The sequence below is a fragment of the Dama dama genome, chromosome X (assembly GCF_033118175.1).
Source record: "Dama dama isolate Ldn47 chromosome X, ASM3311817v1, whole genome shotgun sequence".
NCBI classification, from domain to species: Eukaryota; Metazoa; Chordata; class Mammalia; order Artiodactyla; family Cervidae; genus Dama; species Dama dama.
The window spans coordinates 164,701,356-164,727,002 of record NC_083714.1 but is presented as its reverse complement, the minus strand read 5'-3'; the positions used below and the strand labels follow the sequence as shown (position 1 = coordinate 164,727,002).

Sequence of the window (25,647 nt, the reverse complement as noted above, 5' to 3'; positions counted from 1 at the left end):
TGTGTGTGTGTATATGTCTATTATATGGATATGGGTGTGTGGTTGTGTGGCAAGTTTTGTGTGCATGCATGTATATGGGGGATGTTCTGTGCATACACGTGTGTATGTGGGTGTGTACTGTGTGTATGCTTGATGTGTGTGCACTTGTGTATATGGATGTGTGTATGAGCATGTGGGTAGTTGAGTGTGTGTGCATGTGTATATATGTATATGTGTGTGTGTGGGATGTTCTGTGTGTCCATGTGTGTATATGGGTGTGTCCTCTATGTATGTGTTATGTGCGTACATAGGTGTATATGGGTGTGTCCTGTGTGTTTGAGTTATGTGTGTTTTCTGTGAATGTGTGTATTTGGTTGGGTTGATATGTGGGATGTGTGTGTGTACATGCATGTATATGGGTGTGTGCTGTGTGTATGTGGTGCTTGACTGTGTGCATGTGTGTATATGGGTTTGTGCTGTGTGTATGTGTGATGTGTGTACACAGATGTATATGTGTGTGTGTATGTGGGTTCTTGTGTGTGTATGCATGTGTGTATATGGATGTGTGTATGTGTATGTGGGATGTTCTGTGTGTGTAGCTGTCTATATGGGTGTATCCAATGTGTATGTGTTATGTGGGTGCATATGTGTATATGGGTGTGTGATGTGTGTATGTTTGATGGGTGTGCACGTGTGTATATGGATCTGTTTGTGAGCATGTGGGTTGTGTGTGTGTGCAGTGTGGAGATGGGTGTGTGTGTATGTGGGATGTGTGTGGGTGCACGTGCTTATATGGGTGCGTGCAGTGTGTATGTGGGATGTGTGTGTGTGCATGTGAGTATATGGGTGTGTGTGTGTGTGTGTGTATTTGCGATGTTTGTGTCTGCATGTGTGTATATGGGTGTCTGTGTATGTGTGTATGTGGAATGATTGTGTGTGCATGAGTGTATATGTGTGCCCGTGTATGTGGGATGTTCTGTGTGTCTGTGCATGTGTGTATATGGGTGTGTGACCATGCTTCTTGTGCAGGCCTTTGTTATGTCCCTATGCCCTGAGGTGACAGCCTGACCCCATCAGTCTACACCGCCGTCCCCTCCCCGATGGGATGCAGTGCCTGCCTCCCAGCAGCAGGCAGCCCATGTCCAGCTCTTCCAAATACGCGTGTGACCATGTGTTTGTTCCCTTCCAGGTGGAGGCGGCTTATCCACACAGCGCAAACCACAAGGTAAAGCCCGGGGGCGGGGCATACGGTCTTCGGAGGGGTGGGCTCCCCACGTGTCTGTGGAAGGGCCGGGGCAGGCCTGGTTTTGTTTCTGCTGAGGGCGTTCAGGGACCACCTGCTCTCTCTGTGTGGGCGTGCAGAAGCTCCTTTTGAGCACGGTCAGTCCCACGGGGATCAGCAAAGGAGATGTGGGCACCGTTCGGAGCTGAAAGATGCCTGGGGCTCTGGGGACTGATTTGGAGCTGAAAGATGCTTGGGCTCTGAGAGCTGTCTGCGGTGCTTGGAGCTGCTGCTGCCCACCGCTGGTGCCCCTTTTGTTGCCTCAAGCCTCGAAGGTGAGCAGCAGAGAGACCACAGCCTTCAGCCCCGGAGAAGCTGCCAGCGTAGCCCCACCTGCCCCATCACGATTTGCAGGGGAGGCCTGGAGTGCGGCCAGCGGGGTTCACTGTATGTCACCAGGATGATGGAGACCAGCATCTTGGGGATCTGGAGGCTAATACCAGTGCAGGGAGACGGTGAACCCACCCAGGAGACCCTAGGGCTTTGGGGGAGAAGAAAGCGATAGAGCTTACTTTCTAAGCCTTCAGGCCCAGGACATGGGCAGCACCGCAATATTGCCATTTACCGGACGTATGGGTGTCTGCGGGGCGTATTACCATTTGCAGAACGTGTGGGTGTTTGTGGGACTTATGTGCAGGCCATGGGTGCTTCCCTTCTCGGGGACTGGAGGTAGGTGGGGAGAGGAGCACCCCAGACAAGAATCAGGTGTGACACAGGGATTCATGGGGTCCTTGGCAGGAAAGGGTCTTCCCTGATCTCAGCTGCTGAGGAATCCACCTGCAATGCGGGAGACCCCGGTACAATTCCCGAGCTCAGAAGATCAACTGGAGAAGGGATAGGCTACGCAATCCTGTAGTCTTGGGCTTCCCTGATGACTCAGTTGGTAAAGAATCCACCTGCAAGACGGGAGACCTGGGTTCAATCCTTGGGTTGGAAAGATTCCTCTGGAGAAGGAAATGACAACCCACTCCAGTATTCTGGCCTGGAGAATCCCATGGAGTCCCATGGGGTCGCATGGAGCCAGACCTGACTGAGTGACTTTCAGTTTCACTTTCGGAAGGACAGGGGCCTTCCCTGGGGGTTCACTGATAAACACTTCAGCTGCAATGCAAGAGATGTGGGTTTGATCCCTGGGTTGGGAAAATCGCCTGGAGCAGGAAATAGCAACCAACCCCAGTATTCTGGCCCGGAGAATCCCATGGACAGAGGAGCCTGGTGGGGCTATCGTCCGTGGGGTCACAAGGAGTCGGACACGACTGAAGCGGCTAAGACTTTTTCACTCTCACCAGGACAGAGGACTCACCCAGGACTGGGGTGGGCTGGAAGACGGAATGAGTGCTCCTGGAGGGGAGATCTCCAAGGCACAGTCTACAGATCCGTGGGAGTCGGGCAGGACAGGAGACAGAGGTGTTGTTCTATCTTTGACTGAATGGACCCCCAGGAACTGTAGTAATTCGTGGGGCCAGAGTATGGAATGTGCTGGATGTGGGGGCTGCAGGGGAAACTGGCCAGGGGACCCCTGGGCTGGTCTGAGCTTTAATACGCGCACTCCCTTGGCCTGCAAGGAGATCCCACCAGTCCATCCTAAAGGAGATCGACCCTGAATATCCATTGGAAGGATTGATGCCACAGCCGAAACGCCAAAACTCTGGCCACCTGATGCAAAGAAGTGACTCACTGAAAGAGACCCTGATGCTGGGAAAGATTGAAGGCAGGAGGAGAAGGGGACGACAGAGGATGAGATGGTTGGATGCCATCCCTGACTCGATGGACATGAGTCTGAGCAAGCTCCGGGAGTTGGTTATGGACAGGGAGGCCTGACGTGCTGCGGCCCATGGGTTCGCAAATGTCGGACACGATCGAGCAACTGAACTGAACTCTGTGTATATAGGTGACTGTTTATGTATGTATGTGAGATATATTTGTGTGCATGTGGGCATATGGGTGGATGTGTACATGGGATGTTGTGTGCATGTGTGTATATGGGTGTGTGTCTATGTGGGATATGGGTGTGGGCATGTCTATATATGGGTATGTGTGTATGTGTATCTGAGATTATGTCTGTGTGGGTGTACATGTGCATATGGGTGTGTGTTGTGTGTATGCGTCATGTGGGTGCAAGTGTTTATGTGGGTGTGTGTGTATGAGGGATGTGGGTGTGTGCATGTCTGTATAGGGACCTATGGGTATGTGTGTATGTGGGAGGTTTGTGTCTGCATGTGTGCATTTGGGTGTATGTGTATGTGTATGTGGGATGCTGTGTGTGTGTGAATGCGAGTATATATGTGTGTGCTCTGTGTATTTGTGATGTGCATCTGTGTATATGGGGGTATGTGTATCTGTGTATGTGGGATGTGTGTGTGTGGGATATGAATGCATGTGTGTATATGGGTGTGTATGTATGTGGGATGATTGTGTGTGCATGTGTGTATATGGGGGTGTGTATGTGTCTATGTGGGATGTTGTGTGTGTGTCAATGTGTGTGAGTGGATATGTCTATTATGTGGATATGGGGGTATGTGTTGGGAGATTTTGTGTACATGCGTGTATACGTGTTTCTGTGTATGTGGGATATTGTGTGTGTACAGGTGTGTATATGGGTGTGTGCTGTGTGTATGTTTCATGTGTGTGCAGGTGTGTATATGGATGTGTCTGTGAGCATGTGTGTATATGGATGTGTGTGTATGTGTAGGTGGGATATTCTGTGTGTGCAGGTGTGTATATGGGTGTGTCCTCTGTGTATGTGTCATGTGGGTGCATATGGGTATATGGGTGTCTGCTGTGTGAATGACTGATGTGTGTTTTCTCTGCATGTGTGTATATGGATGTGTGTGTAGGTGGGATGTGTGTGCACATGTGCATATGGGTGTGTGATGTGTGTATATGGGATATTGTGTGTGTTTTCATGTGAGTGTATGTGTGTATGTGTGATGTGTGTACATGTGTGTTATTAGGTGTGAATGTATGTTTATGTGAGATGTTGTGTGTGTGTGAATGTGTATGTGGGGATATGTCCATTATGAGCATATGTGTGTGTGTGTATGTGGGAAGTTTTGTGTGCATGTGTGTATATGAGGATGTGTGTATGTCTGTGTGGGATGTTCTGTGTGTGCATGTGTGTATATGGGTGTGTCCTCTGTGTATGTGTTATGTGGGTGCATATGTGTATATGGGTGTGTGCTGTGTGTGTGTTTGATGTGTGTTCACATGTGTATATGGATGTGTGTGTGAGCATGGGGGTTCTGTGTGTGCACATGTGTGTGTCTTGATGTGTGTTTGTGAGCATCTGAATTGTGTGTGTGCATGTGTGTATATGGATGTGTGTGTGTGTGTATGTGGGATATTCTGTGAGTTCATATGTGTATATGGGTGTGTCTTCTGTGTATGTGTTATGTGGGTACATATGTGTATATGGGTGTGTGCTGTGTTTATGGACTGGACCGGAGGTGGAGGAGGAGAGGTTCGCCTCAGACAAGAATCAGGTGACCCACGGATTCATGGGGTCCTTGGCAGGACAGGTTCTTTCATGATATCTCGGCTGCTGAACACTCCGCCTGCAATGCAGGAGACACCTGTTCAATTCCTGAGTTGGGAAGATCCGCTGGAGGAGGGATAGGCTACCCACTCCCGTAGTCTTGGGCTTCCCTGGTGGCTCAATCGTTAAAGAATCCATCTGCAAGGCGGGAGACCTGGGTTCAATCCCTGGGTTGGGAAGATTCCCCTGGAGAAGAAAATGGCAAACCACTCCAGTATTCTGGCCTAGAGAAGACCATGGGGTCCCATGGGGTCACAAAAGTCAGACACGACTGACCAACTGAACTGAAGTGTGTGTATATGGGTGAAGGTGGGATATTTGTGTGTGCATGTGTGTATACGGGTGTATGTGTATGTGGGAGGCTGTGTGTGTTTTCATGTGTGTGTGTGTGCTGTGTGTGTGTGATATGTGCATGTGTGTATATGGGTGTGTGTATGTGGGATGTTGTGTGTGTGTAAATGTGTGTGTGGATATGTCTATTATATGGATATGTGTGTGTGTGTGTGTAGGAAGTTTTGTGTGCATGTGTGTATATGGGTTTGTGTGTATGTGGGATGTTCTCTGCATACACGTGTGTATAAGGGTGTGTGCTGTGTGTGTGCTTGATGTGGGTGCACGTGTATATATGGATGTGTCGATGAGCATGTGTGTGTGCATGTGTATATATGTATATGTGTGTATGTGGGGTGTTCTGTGTGTCCATGTGTGTATATGGGGGTATCCTCTATGTATGTGTTATGTGGGTACATATGTGTATATGGGTGTGTGCTGTGTTTTTGAGTTATGTGTGTTTTCTGTGAATGTGTGTATTTGGTTGGGTGGATACGTGGGATGTGTGTGTGTGCGCACGCATGTATATGGGTGTGTGCTGTGTGTATGTGGGGCTTGACTGTGCGCATGTGTGTATATGTGTTTGTGCTGTATGTGTGATGTGTGTACATATGTGTATATGGATGTGTGTATGTGGGTACTTGTGTGTGTATGCATTTGTGTATATGGATGTGTGTATGTGTATGTGGGATATTCTGTGTGTGCAGGTGTCTATATGCGTGTAACCAATGTGTATGTGTTATGTGGGTGCATGTGTGTATATGGGTGTGTGCTGTGTGTATGTTTGATGGGTGTGCATGTGTGTATATGGATCTGTTTGTGAGCATGTGGGTTGTGTGTGTGTGTGGTGTGTATATGGGTGTGTGTATATGTGGGACGTTTGTGCATGTGTGTATATGGGTGTATGTGTGTATGTGGGATGATTGTGTGTGCATGCGTGTATATGTGTGCCCATGTATGTGGGATGTTCTGTGTGTCTGTGCATGTGTGTATATGGGTGTGTGACCATGCTTCTTGTGCAGGCCTTTGTTATGCGCCTATGCCCTGAGGTGACAGCCTGACCCCATCGGTCTACACCGCCGTCCCCTCCCCGCTGGGATGCAATGCCTGCCTCCCAGCAGCAGGCAGCCCATGTCCAGCTCTTCCAAATACGCGTGTGACCATGTGTTTGTTCCCTTCCAGGTGGAGGCGGCTTATCCACACAGCACAAAACACAAGGTATGCCCCAGGGGCGGGGCCCACGGTCTTCCAAGGGGTGGGCTCCCCACGTTTCTGTGGAGGGGCCGGGGCAGGCCTGGTTTTGTTTCTGCTGAGGGCGTTCAGGGACCACCTGCTCTCTCTGTGTGGGCGTGCAGAAGCTCCTTTTGGGCGCGGTCAGTCCCACTGGGATCAGAGAAGGAGTCGTGGGGACTGACTCAGAGCTGAAAGATGCCTGGGGCTCTGGGGACTTCTCGGAGCTGCAAGATGCCTGAGGCTGTGGGGACCGATTTGGACCTGAAAGATGGTTGGGCTCTGAGAGCTGGCTGCGGTGCTTGGAGCTGCTTCTGCCCACTGCTGGTGCCCCTTTCGTTGCCTCAAGCCTCGAAGGTGAGCAGCAGAGAGACCACAGCCTTCACCCCCGGAGAAGCTGCCAGCGTAGCCCCACCTGCCCCGTCACGATTTGCAGGGGAGGCCTGGAGTGCGGCCAGCGGGGTTCACTGTATGTCACCAGGATGATGGAGACCAGCATCTTGGGGATCTGGAGGTTAATACCAGTGCAGGGCAACGGTGAACCCACCCAGGAGACCCTAGGGCTTTGGGGGAGAAGAAAGCGATAGAGCTTACTTTCTAAGCCTTCAGGCCCAGGACATGGGCAGCACCACAATATTGCCATTTGCCAGACGTATGGGTGTCTGCGGGACGTATTGCCATTTGCAGAACGTGTGGGTGTTTGTGGGACTTATGTGCAGGCCATGGGTGCTTCCCTTCTCGGGGACTGGAGGTAGGTGGGGAGAGGAGCACCCCAGACAAGAATCAGGTGTGACACAGGGATTCATGGGGTCCTTGGCAGGAAAGGGTCTTCCCTGATCTCAGCTGCTGAGGAATCCACCTGCAATGCGGGAGACCCCGGTACAATTCCCGAGCTCAGAAGATCAACTGGAGAAGGGATAGGCTACGCAATCCCGTAGTCTTGGGCTTCCCTGATGACTCAGTTGGTAAAGAATCCACCTGCAAGACGGGAGACCTGGGTTCAATCCTTGGGTTGGAAAGATTCCTCTGGAGAAGGAAATGACAACCCACTCCAGTATTCTGGCCTGGAGAATCCCATGGGGTCCCATGGGGCCGCAAAATTCGGACACGACTGACCAACTGAACTGAAGTGTGTGTATATGGGTGAAGGTGGGATGTTTGTGTGTGCATGTGTGTATACAGGTGTATGTGTATGTGGGAGGTTGTGTGTGTTTTCATGTGTGTGTATTTGTGTGTGCTGTGTTTGTGTGTGATGTGTGTGCATGTGTGCATATGGGTGTGTGTATGTGTATGTGGGATGTTGTGTGTGTGTGGATATGTCTATTCTGTGTATATGGGTGTGTGTGTGGGGGGGGGAGTTTTGTGTGCATGCATGTATATGGGTTTGTGGGTATGTGGGATGTTCTGTGCATACACGTGTGTATATGGGTGTGAGCTGTGTGTATGCTTGCTATGTGTGCACGTGTGTATATGGATGTGTGTATGAGCATGTGGGTAGTTGAGTGTGTGTGCATGTGTATATATGTATATGTGTGTATGTGGGATGTTCTGTGTGTCCATGTATGTATATGGGTGTGTCCACTATAAGTGTTATGTGGGTACATAGGTGTATATGGGTGTGTGCTGTATTTTTGAGTTATGTGTGTTTTCTGTGAATGTGTGTATTTGGTTGGGTTGATATGTGGGATGTGTGTGTGTGCACGCATGTATATGAGTGTATGCTGTGTGTATGCGGGGCCTGACTATGTGCATGTGTGTATATGGATTTGTGCTGTGTGTATGTGTGATGTGTGTACATAGATGTATATGGATGTGTGTATCTGGGTTCTTGTGTGTGTATGCATGTGTATATATGGATGTGTGTATGTGTATGTGGGATGTTCTGTGTGTGTAGCTGTCTATATGGGTGTATCCAATGTGTATGTGTTATGTGGGTGCATATGTGTATATGGGTGTGTGATGTGTGTATGTTTGATGGGTGTGCACGTGTGTACATGGATCTGTTTGTGAGCATGTGGGTTGTGTGTGTGTGCAGTGTGGAGATGGGTGTGTGTGTATGTGGGATGTGTGTGGGTGCACGTGCTTATATGGGTGCGTGCAGTGTGCATGTGGGATGTGTGTGTGTGCACGTGTGTATATGGGTGTGTGTGTATGTGTATGTGGGATGTTTGTTTGTGCATGTGTGTATATGGGTGTCTGTGTATGTGGGATGTTTGTGCATGTGTGTATATGGGTGTCTGTGTATGTGTGTATGTGGAATGATTGTGTGTGCATACGCATGTGTATATGTGTATATGTGTGTGCATGTATGTGGGATGTTCGGTGTGTCTGTGCATGTGTGTATATGGGTGTGTGACCATGCTTCTTGTGCAGGCCTTTGTTATGTCCCTATGCCCTGAGGTGACAGCCTGACCCCATTGGTCTACACCGCCGTCCCCTCCCCGCTGGGATGCAATGCCTGCCTCCCAGCATCAGGCAGCCCATGTCCAGCTCTTCCAAATACGCGCATGACCATGTGTTTGTTCCCTTCCAGGTGGAGGCGGCTTATCCACACAGCACAAAACACAAGGTATGCCCCAGGGGCGGGGCCCATGGTCTTCCGAGGGGTGGGCTCCCCACGTGTCTGTGGAGGGGCCGGGGCAGGCCTGGTTTTGTTTCTGCTGAGGGTGTTCAGGGACCACCTGCTCTCTCTGTGTGGGCGTGCAGAAGCTCCTTTTGGGCGCGGTCAGTCCCACGGGGATCAGAGAAGGAGTCGTGGGGACCGCCTCAGAGCTGCAAGATGCCTGAGGCTCTGGGGACTGATTTGGAGCTGAAAGATGCTTGGGCTCTGAGAGCTGTCTGCGGTTCTCGGAGCTGCTGCTGCCCACCGCTGGCACCCCTTTCGTTGACTCAAGTCTCAAAGGACAACAGCAGAGAAATGACAGCCTTCTCCCCCAAGAAGCCCCCAGCGGGGCCCCGCCTGCCCTATCACGGCCCACAGGGAAAGCATGGAGTGTGGCCATCGTGCGTAGGCCGTCTGTTGCTGGCATGACAGAGGCCAGCTTCTTGTGTATCTGGACCCTGACACCAGGGTAGGGCAACAGTGAACCCACCCCGCCGACCCCAGGGCTTTGGTGAAGAAAAAAGAGATATCCCTGACTTTCTAAGCTTTCCAGCCCAGGACCCAGGCAGTGTGGCAGTATTGCCATTTGCGGGACGTGTGGATGTTTGCAGGACTTATGGAAGGCCACAAGTGCCTCCCTTCTCGTGGACTGGAGGTGGGGGAGGAGAGGTTCGCCCCAGACAGGAATCAGCTGACCCACGGATTCATGGGGTCCTTGGCAGGACAGGATCTTTCCTGATATCTCAGCTGCTGAACAATCCGCCTGCAATCCAGGAGACCCCGGTTCAATTCCTGAGTTGGGAAGATCTGCTGGAGGACAGATAGGCTACCCACTCCCATAGTCTTGGGCTTCCCTGGTGGCTCAATTGTTAAAGAATCCATGTGCAAGGCGGGAATCCTGGGTTCAATCCCTGGGTTGGGAAGATTCCCCTGAAGAAGGAAATGGCAAACCACTCCAGTATTCTGGCCTGGAGAATCCCATGGGGTCGCAAAGGTCGGACATGTCTGACCAAATGAACTGAAGTGTGTGTATATGGGTGAAGGTGGGATGTTTGTGTGTGCATGTGTGTATACGGGTGTATGTGTATGTGGGAGGTTGTGTGTGTTTTCATGTGTATGTAAGTGTGTGTGCTGTATGTGTGATGTGTGTGCATGTGAGTATATGGGTGTCTGTATGTGTATTGGAATGTTCTGTGTGTCCATGTGTGTATATGGGTGTGTCCTCTATGTATGTGTTATGTGGGTACATATGTGTATATGGGTGTGGGCTATTTTTATGACTTATGTGTGTTTTCTGTGAATGTGTGTATATGGTTGTATGTGTATGTGGCGGGTGTGTGTGTGCACGCATTTATATGGGTGTGTGCTGTGTGTATGTGGGGCTTGACTGTGTGCATGTGTGTATATGGGTGTGTGCATGGGCCTCTTGTGCACGCCTTTGTGTGTATCCCTATGCCCTGAGGTGACAGCCTCAGCCACTCTGTGTCCACCTCTGTCTCCTTCCCACTTGAATGCAATGAGAGCCTCCCAGCAGCAGGCAGCCTGTGGCCAGCTCTTTCGAATCCATGCGTGATCATGTGTCTGTCTCCTTTCAGGTGCAGCCGTCGGCCTCGGGCAGAAAAACCCGCGAGGTAGGGCCCAGGGGCAGGGCGTTCGGTCTTCCGAGGGGTGGGCTCCCCACGTGTCTGTGGAGGGGCTGGGGCAGGCCTGGTTTTGTTTCTGCTGAGGGCATTCAGGGACCATATGCTCTCTCTGTGTGGGCGTGCAAAAGCTCCTGTTGGGCGCGGTCAGTCCCACGGGGGTCAGCGAAGGAGACGTGGGGACCGACTCGGAGCTGCAAGATGCCTGAGGCTCTGGGGACCGATTTGGAGCTGAAAGATGCTTGGGCTCTGAGAGCTGTCTGCGGTGCTCGGAGCTGCTGCTGCCCACCGCCGGCGTCCCTTTCGTTGACTCAAGTCTCGAAGGAGAGCAGCAGAGAAACCACAGCCTTCTCCCCCGAGAAGCCCCCAGCGGGGCCCCGCCCGCCCGGTCACAGCCCACAGGAAAGGCCTGGAGTGCGGCCAGCGGGTGCAGGCCGTCTGTCCCTGGGACGACAGAGGCCAGCTTCTTGGATATCTGGACCCTGACACCAGGGCAAGGCAACGGTGAACCCACCCCGCCAACCCCAGGGCTTTGCGGGAGAAAAAAGAGATATCCCTGACAACTATGTGCATATGGGTGTGTATGTGTGTGGCAAGTTTCTGTGTGCATGCATGTATATGGGTTTTTATGTGGGATGTTGTGTGCATGCACCTGTGTATATGGGTGTGTGCTGTGTGTGTGCCTGATGTGTGTGCATGTGTGTTTATGGATGTATGTGAGCATGTGGGTTGTTGAGTGTGTGTGCATGTGTGTATATCTATGTGTGTGTATGTGTCTTGGGATGTTCTGTGTGTCCATGTATGTATATGGGTGTGCCCTCTATATGTGTTAAGTGGGTACATATGTGTATATGGGTGTGTGCTGTCTTTTTGAGTTATGTGTGTTTTCTGTGAATGTGTGTATATGGTTGGGTGTGTATGTGCGATGTGTGTGTGCACGTGTGTATATGGGTGTGTGCTGTATATGTAGTGCTTTCTGTGTGCATGTGTGTATATAGGAGTGTGCTGTGATGTGTGATGTGTGTACATGTGTGTATATGGACGTGGGTGTATGTGTGTATGTGGGTTCTTGTGTGTGTATGCATGTGTATGTATGGATGTGTGTATGTGTATGTGGGATGTTCTGTGTGTCCATGTTTGTCTATGGGTGTGTCCTCTGTCTATGTGTTATGTGGGTGCATATGTGTATATGGGTGTGTGCTGTGTGTATGTGTGATGTGTGTTTTCTCTGCATGTGTGTATATGGATGTGTGTGTGATGTGTGTTCAGGCATGTATATGGGTGTGTGGTGTGTGTATGAATCATGTGTGTGCATGTGTGTCTATGGGTGTGTGCACGGCCCTCTTGTGCACGCCTTTGTGTGAATCCCTACACCCTGAGGTGACAGCCTCAGCCTCTCGGTGTCCACCCCCGTCCACTCCCTGCTTGGAGGCAATGTCCGCCTCCCAGCAGCAGGTAGCACATGTGTATATGGATGTGTGTATGTGGGTATATGGGATGTTGTGTGTGTGTGCCTGTGTGTATACGGGTGTGTGCGTACGTGGGATATTGTGTGTGTGTGCACATCTGTATAAGGGTGTGTGCTGTGTGTATGTGGGATGTGTGTGCACGGGTGTATATGAGTGTTTGTGTGTGGGGGGGGGGATGTTGTGTGTGTCTGCATGTGTGTATGGGGGTGTGTGCTGTGTGTATGTGTGATGTGTGTGTGCATGTGTGCATATGGGTGTATGACCATGCTTCTTGTGCATGCCTTTGTGTGTATCCCTACAACCTGAAGTGACAGACTCACCCCCTTGGTCTCCATGCCCGTCCCCTTCCCGCTGGAAAGCAATGCCCACCTACCCAGCAGCAGGTAGCCCATGTCCAGCTCTTCCGAATATGCGTGTAACCATGTGTTTGTTCCCTTCCAGGTGGAGGCGGCTTATCCATACATCTCAACACGAAAGGTACGGACGAAGGATGGGGTGCACAGTCTTTCAAGGGGTGGGCTCCCCACGTGTCTGCGGAGGGGCCAGGGGCAGGCCTGTTAATGTTTCTGCTGAGGGCATTCAGGGACCACCTGCTCTCTCTGTATGGGCATCAGAAGCTCCTTTGGGGTGGATTCCATCCAACGGGGGTCAGAGAAGGAGTCGTGCGCACCGTTTGGAGCTGAAAGATGCCTGGGGCTCTGGGGACTTCTCGGAGCTGCAAGATGCCTGAGGCTCTGGGGACCGATTTGGAGCTGAAAGATGCTTGGGCTCTGAGAGCTGGCTGCGGTGCTTGGAGCAGCTGCTGCCGACCGCCGGAGCCCCTTTCATTGCCTCAAGCCTCGAGGGAGAGCAGCAGAGAAACCATAGCCTTCATCCCCGGAGAAGCCCCCTGCGGTGCCCCGCCTGCCCCATCACGGATCACAGGGGAGACCTGGAGTGCACCAGAGGGTGTTGGCCATGTGTCGCTTGGCCAACAGAGGCCAGCATCTTGGGGATCTGGTGGCTGACACCAGTGCAGGGTGACGGTGAACCCACCCAGCAGACCCCAGGGCTTTGGGGGAGAAGAAACTGATAGAGCTGACTTTCTAAGCCTTCAGGCCCAGGGCCCAGGCAGCACCGCAGTATTGCCGTTGCCGGACCTATGGGTGTTTGCGGGAGGTGTTGCTGTTTGCGGGACGTGTGAGTGTTTGCGGGACACATGTGAAGGCCATGGTGCTTCCCTTCTGGTGGACTGGAGGTAGGGAAGGAGAAGTGTGCACCAGACAAGAATCAGGTGTGACACCTGGATTCATGGGGTCCTTGTCAGGACAGGGTCTTCCCTAATGTCTCACCTGCTGAAGAACCCGCCTGCAATGCAGGAGACAATGGTTCAGTGCCTGAGTTGGGAAGATTTGCTGGTTGAGGGATAGGCTACCCACTCCCGTAGTCTTGGGCATCTCAGGTGGCTCAGTTGGTAAAGAATCTGCCTTCAAGGTGGGAGACCTGGGTTCAATCTGTGGGCTGGGAAGATTCCCCTGGAGAAGGAATGGCAACCCACTCCAGTATTCTGGCCTGGGGAATCCCATGGAGTCCCATGGGTTTGCAAGGAGTCGGACAGAACTGACTTTCATTTTCCCTTTCCGGAGGACATGGGCCTTCCTTGGTGGTTCACTGATAAACACTCTACCTGCAGCTCAGGAGATGTGTGTTTGCTCCCTGGGTTGGGAAGAACCCCTGAAGCAGGAAATGGCAAACCACTGCAGTATCCTGGCCTGGAGAATCCCATGGACAGAGGAGCCTCGTTGGGGCTACAGTCTCTGGGGTCACAAAGAGTCAGACACGACTGAAGCGGCTAAGACTTTTTCACTCTCACCAGGACAGAGGACTCACCCAGGATTGGGGTGGGGTGGAAGACGGAATGACTGCTCCAGGAGGGGACATCTCCAAGGCACAGTCTACAGATGTGTGGGAGTCGGGCAACACAGGAGACAGAGGTGTTGTTCTATCTTTGACTGAATGGACTCCCAAGAACTGTAGTAATTCGTGGGGCCAGAGTATGGAATGTGATGGATGTGGGGCCTACAGGGGTAACTGGCCAGTTGACCCGTGGGCTAGTTTGCACTTTAATATGTGCACTTCCTTGGGCTGCAAGGAGATCCCACCAGTCCATCCTAAAGGAGACTGACCCTGAATATTCCTTGGAAGGACTGATGATGCAGCTGAAACTCCAATCCTTTGGCTACCTGATGCAAAGAAGTTACTCACTGGAAAAGACCCTGATGCTGGGAACGATTGAAAGCGGGAGGAAAAGGGGATAACAGAGGATGAGATGGTTGCATGGCATCACTGACTTGATAACAGGAGTCTGAGCAAGCTCCTGAAATTGGTGGTGGACAAAGAGGCCGTGAACTCTGCGGCCCAGGGTGTCACAAATAGTCAGCATGACAGAGCAGCTCAACTCAACTGTGTATAATGGGTGTGTGTGTTGTGTGTATGGGGGATTTTTCGTGTGCATGTGTGTATATGGGTATGTGTGTATGTGAGTATGTGGGATGTGTGTATGCGTGTGTATATGGGTGTGTGTGTGTGTGTGTGTATGTGAGATGTTGTGTGTGTGCATGTGTGTATGGGTGTGTGCTGTATGCACAATGTATGTGCATGTGTGTATATGAGTGTGTACATGTATGTGGGGGATGTTGTGTGTGTGTACATGTGTGTATATGGGTGTGTGCTGTGTGTGGTGTGTGTGCATAGGTGTGTATGGGTGTGTGTATGTGTGTATGTATGGGTATGTTATGGGTGTGTGTGTATGTGGGATGTGTGTGCACGTGTTTATATGGGTGTGTGTGTATGTGGGATGTTTGTGTGTGCGTGTGTATATGGGTGTGTGCGCATGTTTCTTATGCATGCCTTTGTGTGCCTTCCTATGCCCTGAGGTGACAGCCTTACCCCCTCGGTCCCCTCCTCCCCATTCTCTCCTGTCTGGGATGCAATGCCCACCTCCCAGCAGCAGGTAGCCCATGGCCAGCTGTTTCGAATACACACATGACCATGTATTTGTTCCCTTCCAGATGGAGGCAGTTTATCTATACAGCACAACCCAAAAGGTACGGCCAAGGGCGGGGAGCATGGTCTTCTGCAGGGTGGGCTCCCCAGTGGCTGCAGAGGGGCCAAGGCAGGCGTGGTGTTGTTTCTGTTGAGGTCGTAGAGGGACCACCTGCTTTATCTGTGTGGGCGTGCAGAAGCTCCTTTTGGGTGGGGTCCATCCCACGCGGGTCAGAGAAGGAGACGCCGAAACCGACTCAGAGCTGAAAGATGTCTGGGTTCTGGGGACCAACTCAGAGCTGCCAGATGCCTGAGGTTCTGGGGACTGATTTGGAGCTGATAGATGCTTGGGCTCTGAGAGCACGGCTGCGGTGCTTGGAGATGCTGCTGCCCACTGCCAGCACTCCTTTCGTTGCCTCAAGCCTCGAAGGTGAGCAGCAGAGAGACCACAGCCTTCACCCCCGGAGAAGCTGCCAGCGTAGCCCCACCTGCCCCATCACGATTTGCAGGGGAGGCCTGGAGTGCGGCCAGCGGGGTTCACTGTATGTCGCTGGGATGATGGAGACCAGCATCTTGGGGATCTGGAGGCTAATACCAGTGCAGGGCGATGGTGAACCCACCCAGGAGACCCTAGGGCTTTGGGGGAGAAGAAAGCGATAGAGCTTACTTTCTAAGCCTTCAGGCCCAGGACACGGGCAGCACCGCAATATTGCCATTTGCAGAACATGTGGGTGTTTGTGGGACTTATGTGCAGGCCATGGGTGCTTCCCTTCTCGGGGACTGGAGGTAGGTGGGGAGAGGAGCACCCCAGACAAGAATCAGGTGTGACACAGGGATTCATGGGGTCCTTGGCAGGAAAGGGTCTTCCCTGATCTCAGCTGCTGAGGAATCCACCTGCAATGCGGGAGATCCCGGTACAATTCCCGAGCTCAGAAGATCAACTGGAGAAGGGATAGGCTACGCAATCCTGTAGTCTTGGGCTTCCCTGATGACTCAGTTGGTAAAGAATCCACCTGCAAGACGGGAGACCAGGGTTCAATCCTTGGGTTGGAAAGATTCCCCTGGAGAAGGAAATGACAACCCGCTCCAGTATTCTGGCCTGGAGAATCCCGTGGAGTCCCATGGGGTCGCATGGAGCTGGACCTGACTGAGTGACTTTCAGTTTCACTTTCGGAAGGACAGGGGGCCTTCCCTGGGGGTTCACTGATAAACACTTCATCTGCAATGCAAGAGATGTGGGTTTGATCCCTGGGTTGGGAAAATCGCTTGGAGCAGGAAATACAACTAACCCCAGTATTCTGGTCCAGAGAATCCCATGGACAGAGGAGCCTGGTGGGGCTATAGTCCATGGGGTCACAAGGAGTCGGACACGACTGAAGCAGCTAAGACTTTTTCACTCTCACCAGGACAGAGGACTCACCCAGGACTGGGGTGGGCTGGAAGACGGAATGAGTGCTCCTGGAGGGGAGATCTCCAAGGCACAGTCTACAGATCCGTGGGAGTCGGGCAGGACAGGAGACAGAAGTGTTGTTCTATCTTTGACTGAATGGACCCCCAGGAACTGTAGTAATTCGTGGGGCCAGAGTATGGAATGTGCTGGATGTGGGGGCTGCAGGGGAAACTGGCCAGGGGACCCCTGGGCTGGTCTGAACTTTAATACGCGCACTCCCTTGGCCTGCAAGGAGATCCCACCAGTCCATCCTAAAGGAGATCGACCCTGAATATCCATTGGAAGGATTGATGCCGCAGCCGAAACGCCAAAACTCTGGCCACCTGATGCAAAGAAGTGACTCACTGAAAGAGACCCTGATGCTGGGAAAGATTGAAGGCAGGAGGAGAAGGGGACGACAGAGGATGAGATGGTTGGATGCCATCCCTGACTCGATGGACATGAGTCTGAGCAAGCTCCGGGAGTTGGTTATGGACAGGGAGGCCTGACGTGCTGCGGCCCATGGGTTCGCAAATGTCGGACACGATCGAGCAACTGAACTGAACTCTGTGTATATAGGTGACTGTTTATGTATGTATGTGAGATATATTTGTGTGCATGTGGGCATATGGGTGTATGTGTACGGGGGATGTTGTGTGTATGTGTGTATATGGGTATGTGTGTATGTGGGATGTGGGTGTGGGCATGTCTATATATGGGTATGTGTGTATGTGAAACTGGGATTATGTCTGTGTGGGTGTACGTGTGCATATGGGTGTGTGTTGTGTGTATGCGTCATGTGTGTGCAAGTGTTTATGTGGGTGTGTGTGTATGAGGGATGTGGGTGTGTGCATGTCTGTATAAGGACCTATGGGTATGTGTGTATGTGGGAGGTTTGTGTCTGCATGTGTGCATACGGGTGTATGTGTATGTGGGATGTGTGTGTGCACATGTGTATATGGGTTTGTCCTCTGTGTATGTGTTACGTGTGTGCATATGTGTATATGGGTGTGTGCTGTGTGTATGAGTGATGTGTGTTTTCTCTGCATGTGTGTATATGGATGTGTGTGCAGGCATCTATATGGGTACGTGTGTATGTGTATGTGGGATATTCTGTGTGTGCATGTGTGTATATGGGTGTATGTGTATTTGGGATGCTGTGTGTCTTTTCATGTGTGTGTATGTGTGTGTGCTATGTGTATGTGTGATGTGTGTGCGTGTGTATATGGGTGTGTGTATGTGTATGTGGGATGCTGTGTGTGTGTGAATGTGTGTGTGTGCATATGTCTACTGTGGATTTCGGTGTGTGTGTATGTGGGAAATTTTTGTGTGCACGTGTGTATATGAGTTTGTGTGTATCTGTATGTGGGATGTTCTGTGTGTGCACGCGTGTATATGGGTGTGTCCTCTGTGCGTTATTTGGGTGCATATGCGTATATGGGCGTGTGATATGTGTATGTTTGATGTGTGTGCACGTGTCTATGTGGATGTGTTTGTGAGCATGTGGGTTGTGTGTGTGCTGTGTGTATATGGGTGTATGTGTCTATGGGACGTGTGTGGGTACACGTGCTTATATGGGTGTGTGCAGTGTGTATGTGGGATGTGTGTGTGCACATGTGTATATGGGTGTGTGCTGTGTCTTTGTGGGATGTTGACTGCATGCGTGTATATTGTTGTGTGCTGTGTGTATATGCAATGTGTGTGCATGTATGTATTTGGATTTGTGTGTGTGTGTGTGGCATGTTGTGTGTGTGTTCATGTGTGTATATGGGTGTGTGCTGTGTGTATGAGTGATATGTGTGCATGTGTGTCTATGGGTGTGTGCACGGGCCTCTTGTGCATGCCTTTGTGTGTATCCCTATGCCCTGAGGGGACAGCCTTAGCCCTTCAGTCTCCACCCCCGTCCCCTCCCCGGTTGGATGCAATGCCCGCCTCCCAGCAGCAGGAAGCCCATGCCCAGCTCTTTCAAATACGCGTCTGACCATGTGTTTGTCCCCTTCCAGGTCCAGGCGGCGGCGGCGGACAGATCAACCAGCCAGGTAGGGCCCAGGGGCGGGGTGTACAGTCTTCCGAGGGGCGGGCTCCCCACATGTATGCGGAGGGCCCGGGGCAGGCCTGGATTTGTTTTGCTGAGGGCGTTCAGGGACCACCTACTCTCTCTGTGTGGGCATGCAGAAGCTCCTTTTGGGCGAGGTCCGTCCCACGGGGGTCAGAGAAGGTGACGTGGAGGCTGACTCGGAGCTGAAAAATGCCTGGGGCTCTAGGGACGGACTCGGAGCTGCAAGATGCCTGAGGCTCTGGGGACCGATTTGGGGCTGAAAGATGCTTGGGCTCTTGAGAGCTATCTGCGGTGCTTGGACCTGCTGCTGCCCACCGCTGGCGCCCCTTTGGTTGACTCAAGCCTCGAAGGAGAGCAGCAGAGAAACCACAGCCTTCACCCCCGAGAAGCCCCCAGCGGGGCCCTGCCCACCCCATGACGGTCCACAGGGGTGGCCTGGAGTGCGGCCAGTGGGCATTGGCCTAGTGTCGCTGGGATGACGGAGGCCAGATTCTTGGATATCTGGAGGCTGTCCCCAGTGTAGGGCGACGATGAACTCACCCGGCCGACCCCAAGGCTTCGGGGGAGAAGAAAGCCATAGACTTGACCTCCTCAGCCTTCTGGCCCAGGACCCAGGCAGTGCGGCAGTATTGCCGTTTGCGGGACGTGTGGGTGTTTGCGGGACGTATTACCGTTTGCGGGACGTAATACCGTTTCCGGGACGTGTTGCTGTTTCCGGGACGTGATGCCGTTTGCGGCGCTGTGGGCGTTTCCGGGATGTATACCATTTGCAGGACGTGTGGGTGTTTGCGGGACGTATTACCGTTTGCGGGACGTAATACCGTTTCCGGGACGTGTTGCTGTTTCCGGGACGTGATGCCGTTTGCGGCGCTGTGGGCGTTTCCGGGATGTATACCATTTGCAGGACGTGTGGGTGTTTGCGGGACGTATTACCGTTTGCGGGACGTAATACCGTTTCCGGGACGTGTTGCTGTTTCCGGGACGTGATGCCGTTTGCGGCGCTGTGGGCGTTTCCGGGATGTATACCATTTGCGGGACGTGTGGGTGTTTGCGGGACGTATTACCGTTTGCGGGACGTAATACCGTTTCCGGGACGTGTTGCTGTTTCCGGGACGTGATGCCGTTTGCGGCGCTGTGGGCGTTTCCGGGATGTATACCATTTGCGGGACGTGTGGGTGTTTGCGGGACGTATTACCGTTTGCGGGACGTAATACCGTTTCCGGGACGTGTTGCTGTTTCCGGGACGTGATGCCGTTTGCGGCGCTGTGGGCGTTTCCGGGATGTATACCATTTGCAGGACGTGTGGGTGTTTGCGGGACGTATTACCGTTTGCGGGACGTAATACCGTTTCCGGGACGTGTTGCTGTTTCCGGGACGTGATGCCGTTTGCGGCGCTGTGGGCGTTTCCGGGATGTATACCATTTGCGGGACGTGTGGGTGTTTGCGGGACGTATTACCGTTTGCGGGACGTAATACCGTTTCCGGGACGTGTTGCTGTTTCCGGGACGTGATGCCGTTTGCGGCGCTGTGGGCGTTTCCGGGATGTATACCATTTGCAGGACGTGTGGGTGTTTGCAGGAGTTATGTGAAGGCCACGGGTGCTTCCCTTCTCGTGAACTGGAGGTGGGGTAGGAGAGGTTCGCCCCAGACAAGAATCAGGTTGACACATGGATTCATGGGGTCCTTGGCAGGACAGGGTCTTCCCTGATACCTCAGCTGCTGAAGAATCCGCCTGCAATGCAGGAGACCCCGGTTCAATTCCTGAGTTGGGAAGATCCGCTGGAGGAGGGCTAGGCTACCCACTCCCGTAGTCTTGGGCTTCCCTGGTGGCTCAGTTGATAAGGGATCCACCTGCAAGAAGTGAGCCCTCGGTTCCATCCCTGGGTGGGGAAGATTCCCCTGGAGAAGGAAATGGCAAGGCACTCCAGTATTCTGGCCTGGAGAATCCCATGGAGTCCCATGGGGTCGCAAGGAGCCAGACGTGGCTGACTTTCAGTCTCCCTTTTTGGAGGACAGGGGCCCTTCCCTCGTGGTCCTCAGATAAACACTCCACCTGCAGTTTAGGAGATGTGGGATTGATCCCTGGGTTGGGAAGATCCCTGAAGCAGGAAATGGCAAACCACGGCAGTATTCTGGCCCGGAGAATCCCATGGACAGAGGAGCCTGGTGCGGCTAGAGTCCGTGGGGTCACAAGGAGTTGGACGCGACTGAAGCGGCTAAGACTTTTTCACTCGTGCCAGGACAGAGGACTCACCCAGGATTGGGGTGGGGTGGAAGACGGAATGAGTGCTCCTGGAGGGCACATCTCCAAGGCACAGTCTACAGATGTGTGGGAGCCGGGCAGGACAGGAGACAGAGGTGTTGTGCGAGCTTTGACTGAATGTACCCCCGGGACCTGTAGTAATTCGTGGAACCAGAATATGGAATGTGATGGATGTGGGGGCTACAGGGGTAACTGGCCGGGTGACCCTTGGGCTTGTCTACTCTTTAATGTACGCACTCCCTTGGGACTCAAGGAGAGCCATCCAGTCCATCCTAAATGAGGTCGACCCTGAATGTCCATTGGAAGGACTGATGCTGCAGCTGAAACTCCAATACTTTGGCCACCTGATGCGAAGAGTTGACTCATTGGAAAAGACCCTGATGCTGGGAAAGCTTGAAGGGGGGAGGAGAAGAGGACGACAGAGGATGAGGTTGTTGGATGGCATCACTGACGCAATACTCATTAGTCTGAGCAAGCCCCGGGAATTGGTTATGAACAGGGAGTCCTTGTGTTCTGCGGCCCATGGGGTGGCAAAGAGTTGGACATGACTGAGCGCTGAACTGAACTGAAGTCCTGGGAGTTTGGTTGGGTGAGGTCACACAGCCTCTGAGTGTTCCCCGCTGGGTCCCCTCCACTGGGTTTCCCTCTGTGGCTCCCCTGCTGTGCCACATCTGAGTCCGCAGCCCTGTCGTCTTCCTCTGGGCAGGGCCACCGGCCCGCCCATCCCACCCCCGACTCCGTGGTCACCCCCGTGAGTGTTCCCTCCTGCCCATCACGGCGCCCTGTGCTTTTCCCCACAGGCGAATCACCAGGCGTGATCTCTGGGATCGTGGGTGCTGTCATGGTGGCCTTGGGAGGGGCCATCTCCAGCTTCATCGCCTACCAGAAGAAGAAGCTGTGCTTCAGAGAGGATGGTAAGCGCTCACTGCCACCTCTCTTCTGGGGGTCTGGCTAGCATTTATATATAAAAAAAGTTAAAACAGAAGCAGAGCTCCGGTTGGCACAAATCACGGGGACGGTGGCTGAGGGTCCCTGACATGGCTAGACAACCGGGATCTGACTTGGCCACTTCGATTTCGGCAATTCCTGTGTCTAGCCCTGTGAGCTTGTGCAACTTACTAACCATGCCACTTTGGGTGGTTTTTACGTAATGAGGAGAAGTGATGGTCTGTGCTTTAGACTTTTGGTGATGATCAGTGAGGCTGTGTGTGAGTGTGGACAGGTTGCCTGGCAGAGAGTGCAGAAGGAGCATTATCTGTTATGATGCGTTCATTGTTACTTACATTTGCAGCCACCCTCATCCACTTTCTAGCCCCACCGGGTGGCTCAGTGGTAAAGAATCCACCTGCAATGCAGGAGACCCAGGTTCAATCGCTGGGTTGGGAAGATCTCCTGGAGAAGGGAATGGCAACCCACTCCAGTATTCTTGCTTGGAGAATCCTATGGACAGAGGAGCCTGGCGGGCTCCAGTCCATAGGCTCTCAGAGAGTTGGACACGACTGAGCGACTCACACACCTCATCTTCATTAGGACAACAGCCATATTGTTTTCTTGACCCAAGGGAATTACAGTGGAAATACTGGGCAAGTGGTTCACTTTTTTCTGGAACTCAGTACCAGGAGGTACTCAAAACAGTGGACAGTATAGACAATTTGTAAGGGGAATGTGGAGAATACTATATGGTGATTGTTGTCACTGGGTGTTTCGGCACTTGTCCTCAAGTCCTGTTAACTTGGGATTTGTGTTGACATCAGAGAACTCTGCTACTTTGAACACAACTGACCTCTGTCCAGCGTCTCTGGAAGGCTCTTATCTAGGTCTTGCTTTCAGAACCACTAGAGGAGCGGGTTGTGATATGGTTTGTGGGGGCCCCGTGGGCCGTGGCTACCCCTCTTCTTGGGAGGAGACTTGAGGTATTTGAACTTCTCATCCGGTGTACAATCCTGAGTCCTTACTGTGTCGTCTGCCAACTGATGTTGGGACTGCCTAAGGGCCTGCTTCCTGAGGGATCTTGGGAAACTCCCAAGGAGACTTGAGTTGATGCTGACGGAGGCAAAGTCACCGCCGAGGGTTGGAGTTTGACCCTTCACCTTCCAACATTCCAGAGATTCAGGTCCACAGACACGGTTTGTAGCCTGAAATTTACAGTCCGACGTGGGCATTTCGATGCGGAAATCTAAGATAAGTGGCTCTTTTTATAGCTCTCTGTTTGTCAGAGGAGGGTAAGGGTTGCCTGCATCTTATTTCCCATGCAGGAGTGAGCACCTTCCATCTGGCCCCTCTCAGGAAGGTGTGCTAGACTGGCAGAAGGGTGAGCATCCAGAGGTGCCCAAATGGACAGATGACCCCAGTTCCAGGAGATACTTGTAAAAGATCTACAATTAGAATTGAGGCAAGGCTGGAGGGGAACAGAAGCCAAATATATGTATATATTTTTTTCTTTTGCTTCTCCTAGATCTAGCCAAAAGAGCTTCAAAGAGTAAGGCTTCAGTGGAAGTGAATCAGTGTTTCCTATTCTTTTTTATTTTATTTGGCTGTACGAGGTCTTAGTTTGGCACGTGGGCTCTAATTCCCTGTTCAGGGATGGAACCCGGGTGCCCTGAATTGGGAGGGCAGGGTCTTGGCCATTGGACCCCCAGACCCACCCGTGAGAGCGTTTCCTGGTGTTTGGAAACTTCCTTTATTATGACTCCCTTCCCGGGATGGGTCTCCGACCCTAGCTCTTTTGTCTCTCTTTTTATCTTTTATATTTTGTCCTATCTCCTTTTGAAGATGATGGGCTACTTTTCTGGGTGCCTGATATCTTCTGCTAGCGGTCAGAAGTTGTTTTGTGAAGTTTGCTCAGTGTTCAAATGTTCTTTCGATGAATTTGTAGGGGAGAAAGTGGTCTCCCGGTCCTATTCCTCCGCCATCTTGGCTCCTCCCCTCCCATCTGTGTCTTTGAAGGGACTGTTCTTGGTTTTGATGAAATAAAGCCTGCGTCCCAGTTAGCGTGAGTACTTGCTCTGTGATCGCATCGTGTCCCACTCTTTGTGACCCGGTGGACTGTAGCCCGCCAGGCTCCTCTATCCATGGGCTAGACTGAGCGACTAACTCTGTATGCGTTAATATACGATAGTTACCTTTCTCTTTCTGACTTACTTCACTCTGTATAGCACGTTCATCCACCTCATTCTCACCGACTCAGATGCGAATAAACGCGTTTTGACTGGGAATCACTCATGTGGCTTTTTTTTTTTTTTTGTCTGCTTTACAGTTTATTGAAGTGTTGACGGGGAATATCATGTGTTTTTTTTGTTTGCTTTGCTTTTATTGAAGCGTCGTTGATTTACAGTGTTGTGTTGGTTTCTACTCTGCAGCAAAGTGTCTCAGTCATCTGTTCGTTCCTCTGTTATATTTTATTTTTTGGTGCTGCCTTATCCCACGATAGTCAATAGATGCCCCCTGGGCTCTATGGTAGGACCTTGCTGTTTACGCGTCCTGTATATAAGAGTTGGCATCCGCTGAACCCAAACTCCCAGGCGGTCCCTTCTCCACACCCTCCCCCTCTCCTGTATTTTGAATTCTGTCTCCTCACACTTGAATTCTGAGCAAAGGACCCTATGCTCACAGATCCTTTCTGGGGACGGTTGGGGCGGGTGGCAGTGTGTTGATTCTCTTGGTGTCAATGTGTGTTTGAGAAATGGAGGAATAGAAATTTGGAAATAAAAAGACAAATTCGGAAAAGCAAAAGAGTGAACAGACAGGACCCCAGCGAGGGGCCCTTCACACCCTGATGACCAGGGCACTTCCTCTGCTTTCTGGGAGGGGCTGAGGAGGAAGCTGAGTGGGGCGATGCCGATTCACACTGAGAATGGTGAAGGGGTGTTTTGTCTTTGTATTCACCTCCCCCTGGTCCCCGCCTCCGGCACATTTTGTTCTTGCTTTCAGCCGAAGAAGGCGAGGTCAACATGGAGAACTATTGCACCAATGCTCAGCCAGCAGGTGAGATAGGGTGGGCCTGTCACCCTCCCATCATCGCCAGCTGTCACCCCCAGCTGCATCCCCACCGTGGCTATTTCACCTCCTCCCACCGCTGCCCTACTCTCCTGCTCACATGGTGTTCAGGGGGCCTGGACATGCCTTGGAAAAAAAACATCATCTGTTCTTGTGTGTTTGTTCTCTGCAGTTCAACAGACTCCTCTGGAGAAATAAAGACGTTTGCCAGCCAGGTAACTCGCAGTGGGATTGCAAGCTTGCATGCTGAGCCGCTCCAGAGATGGGCTGGAGGAGCTGAGATGACCCACCGGGAACTCTCCCTGGCTTGTCCGTGCCTTCGCTCAAGTTTGATTCCTCATTTTAACGCCAGGATGCCTTACTCCCCACTCCCCCTCTCCACCATGTCCCTCTCCACCATGCTGGGTGGGTGAAACTGACTTGTGGTGAGTTTTCCATCCACAGGGGGGAAATCACACTCACTTCATCCACGACCCTGAGGGGGTTTACCCGTGAGTGCAGGAAACGTCTGACCGACCGACCAATCACCGAGTCCCAACCAAGTCGCCAAGTCCCAACCAAGTCGCCAAGTTCTCAGCCGTCATCGTTCGAACGCCACCAAGGTTCCCGGAGTGAAAACGCTGGACCGTTTACAAACTGCCTGTAAATGGAATGCTTCTGAAACCTCTCCTGACCATTGACTCTTTAACAGAGTGGGCGTTAAGCCTCAAGCGAGTTTCCTCAAAGGTTCTTTCATTTCTCATGAATTTTTTTTTCCACACCAGATTAATAAAAAGAAGCTTAGAAATCAAGTCCTATTTATGTAAATA

At 52.0% G+C, this 25,647-nt stretch overlaps 1 protein-coding gene across 1 annotated transcript in view; it reads left to right on the top strand.

Moving 5' to 3' along the window:
* The window catches only part of LOC133052993 (uncharacterized), a 47,514-nt gene extending 21,867 nt beyond the window's left edge, over positions 1-25,647 (top strand). The window contains exons 8-19 of the mRNA XM_061137747.1: positions 1,169-1,241; positions 1,529-1,648; positions 6,706-6,804; positions 7,044-7,107; positions 8,890-8,925; positions 10,554-10,589; positions 12,509-12,544; positions 15,118-15,153; positions 18,524-18,559; positions 21,643-21,756; positions 24,773-24,826; positions 25,011-25,647. Coding sequence (XP_060993730.1) covers positions 1,169-1,241; positions 1,529-1,648; positions 6,706-6,804; positions 7,044-7,107; positions 8,890-8,925; positions 10,554-10,589; positions 12,509-12,544; positions 15,118-15,153; positions 18,524-18,559; positions 21,643-21,756; positions 24,773-24,826; positions 25,011-25,251 — 945 coding nt within the window. The 3' untranslated portion in view covers positions 25,252-25,647. The remainder of the gene's footprint in view (positions 1-1,168; positions 1,242-1,528; positions 1,649-6,705; positions 6,805-7,043; positions 7,108-8,889; positions 8,926-10,553; positions 10,590-12,508; positions 12,545-15,117; positions 15,154-18,523; positions 18,560-21,642; positions 21,757-24,772; positions 24,827-25,010) is intronic.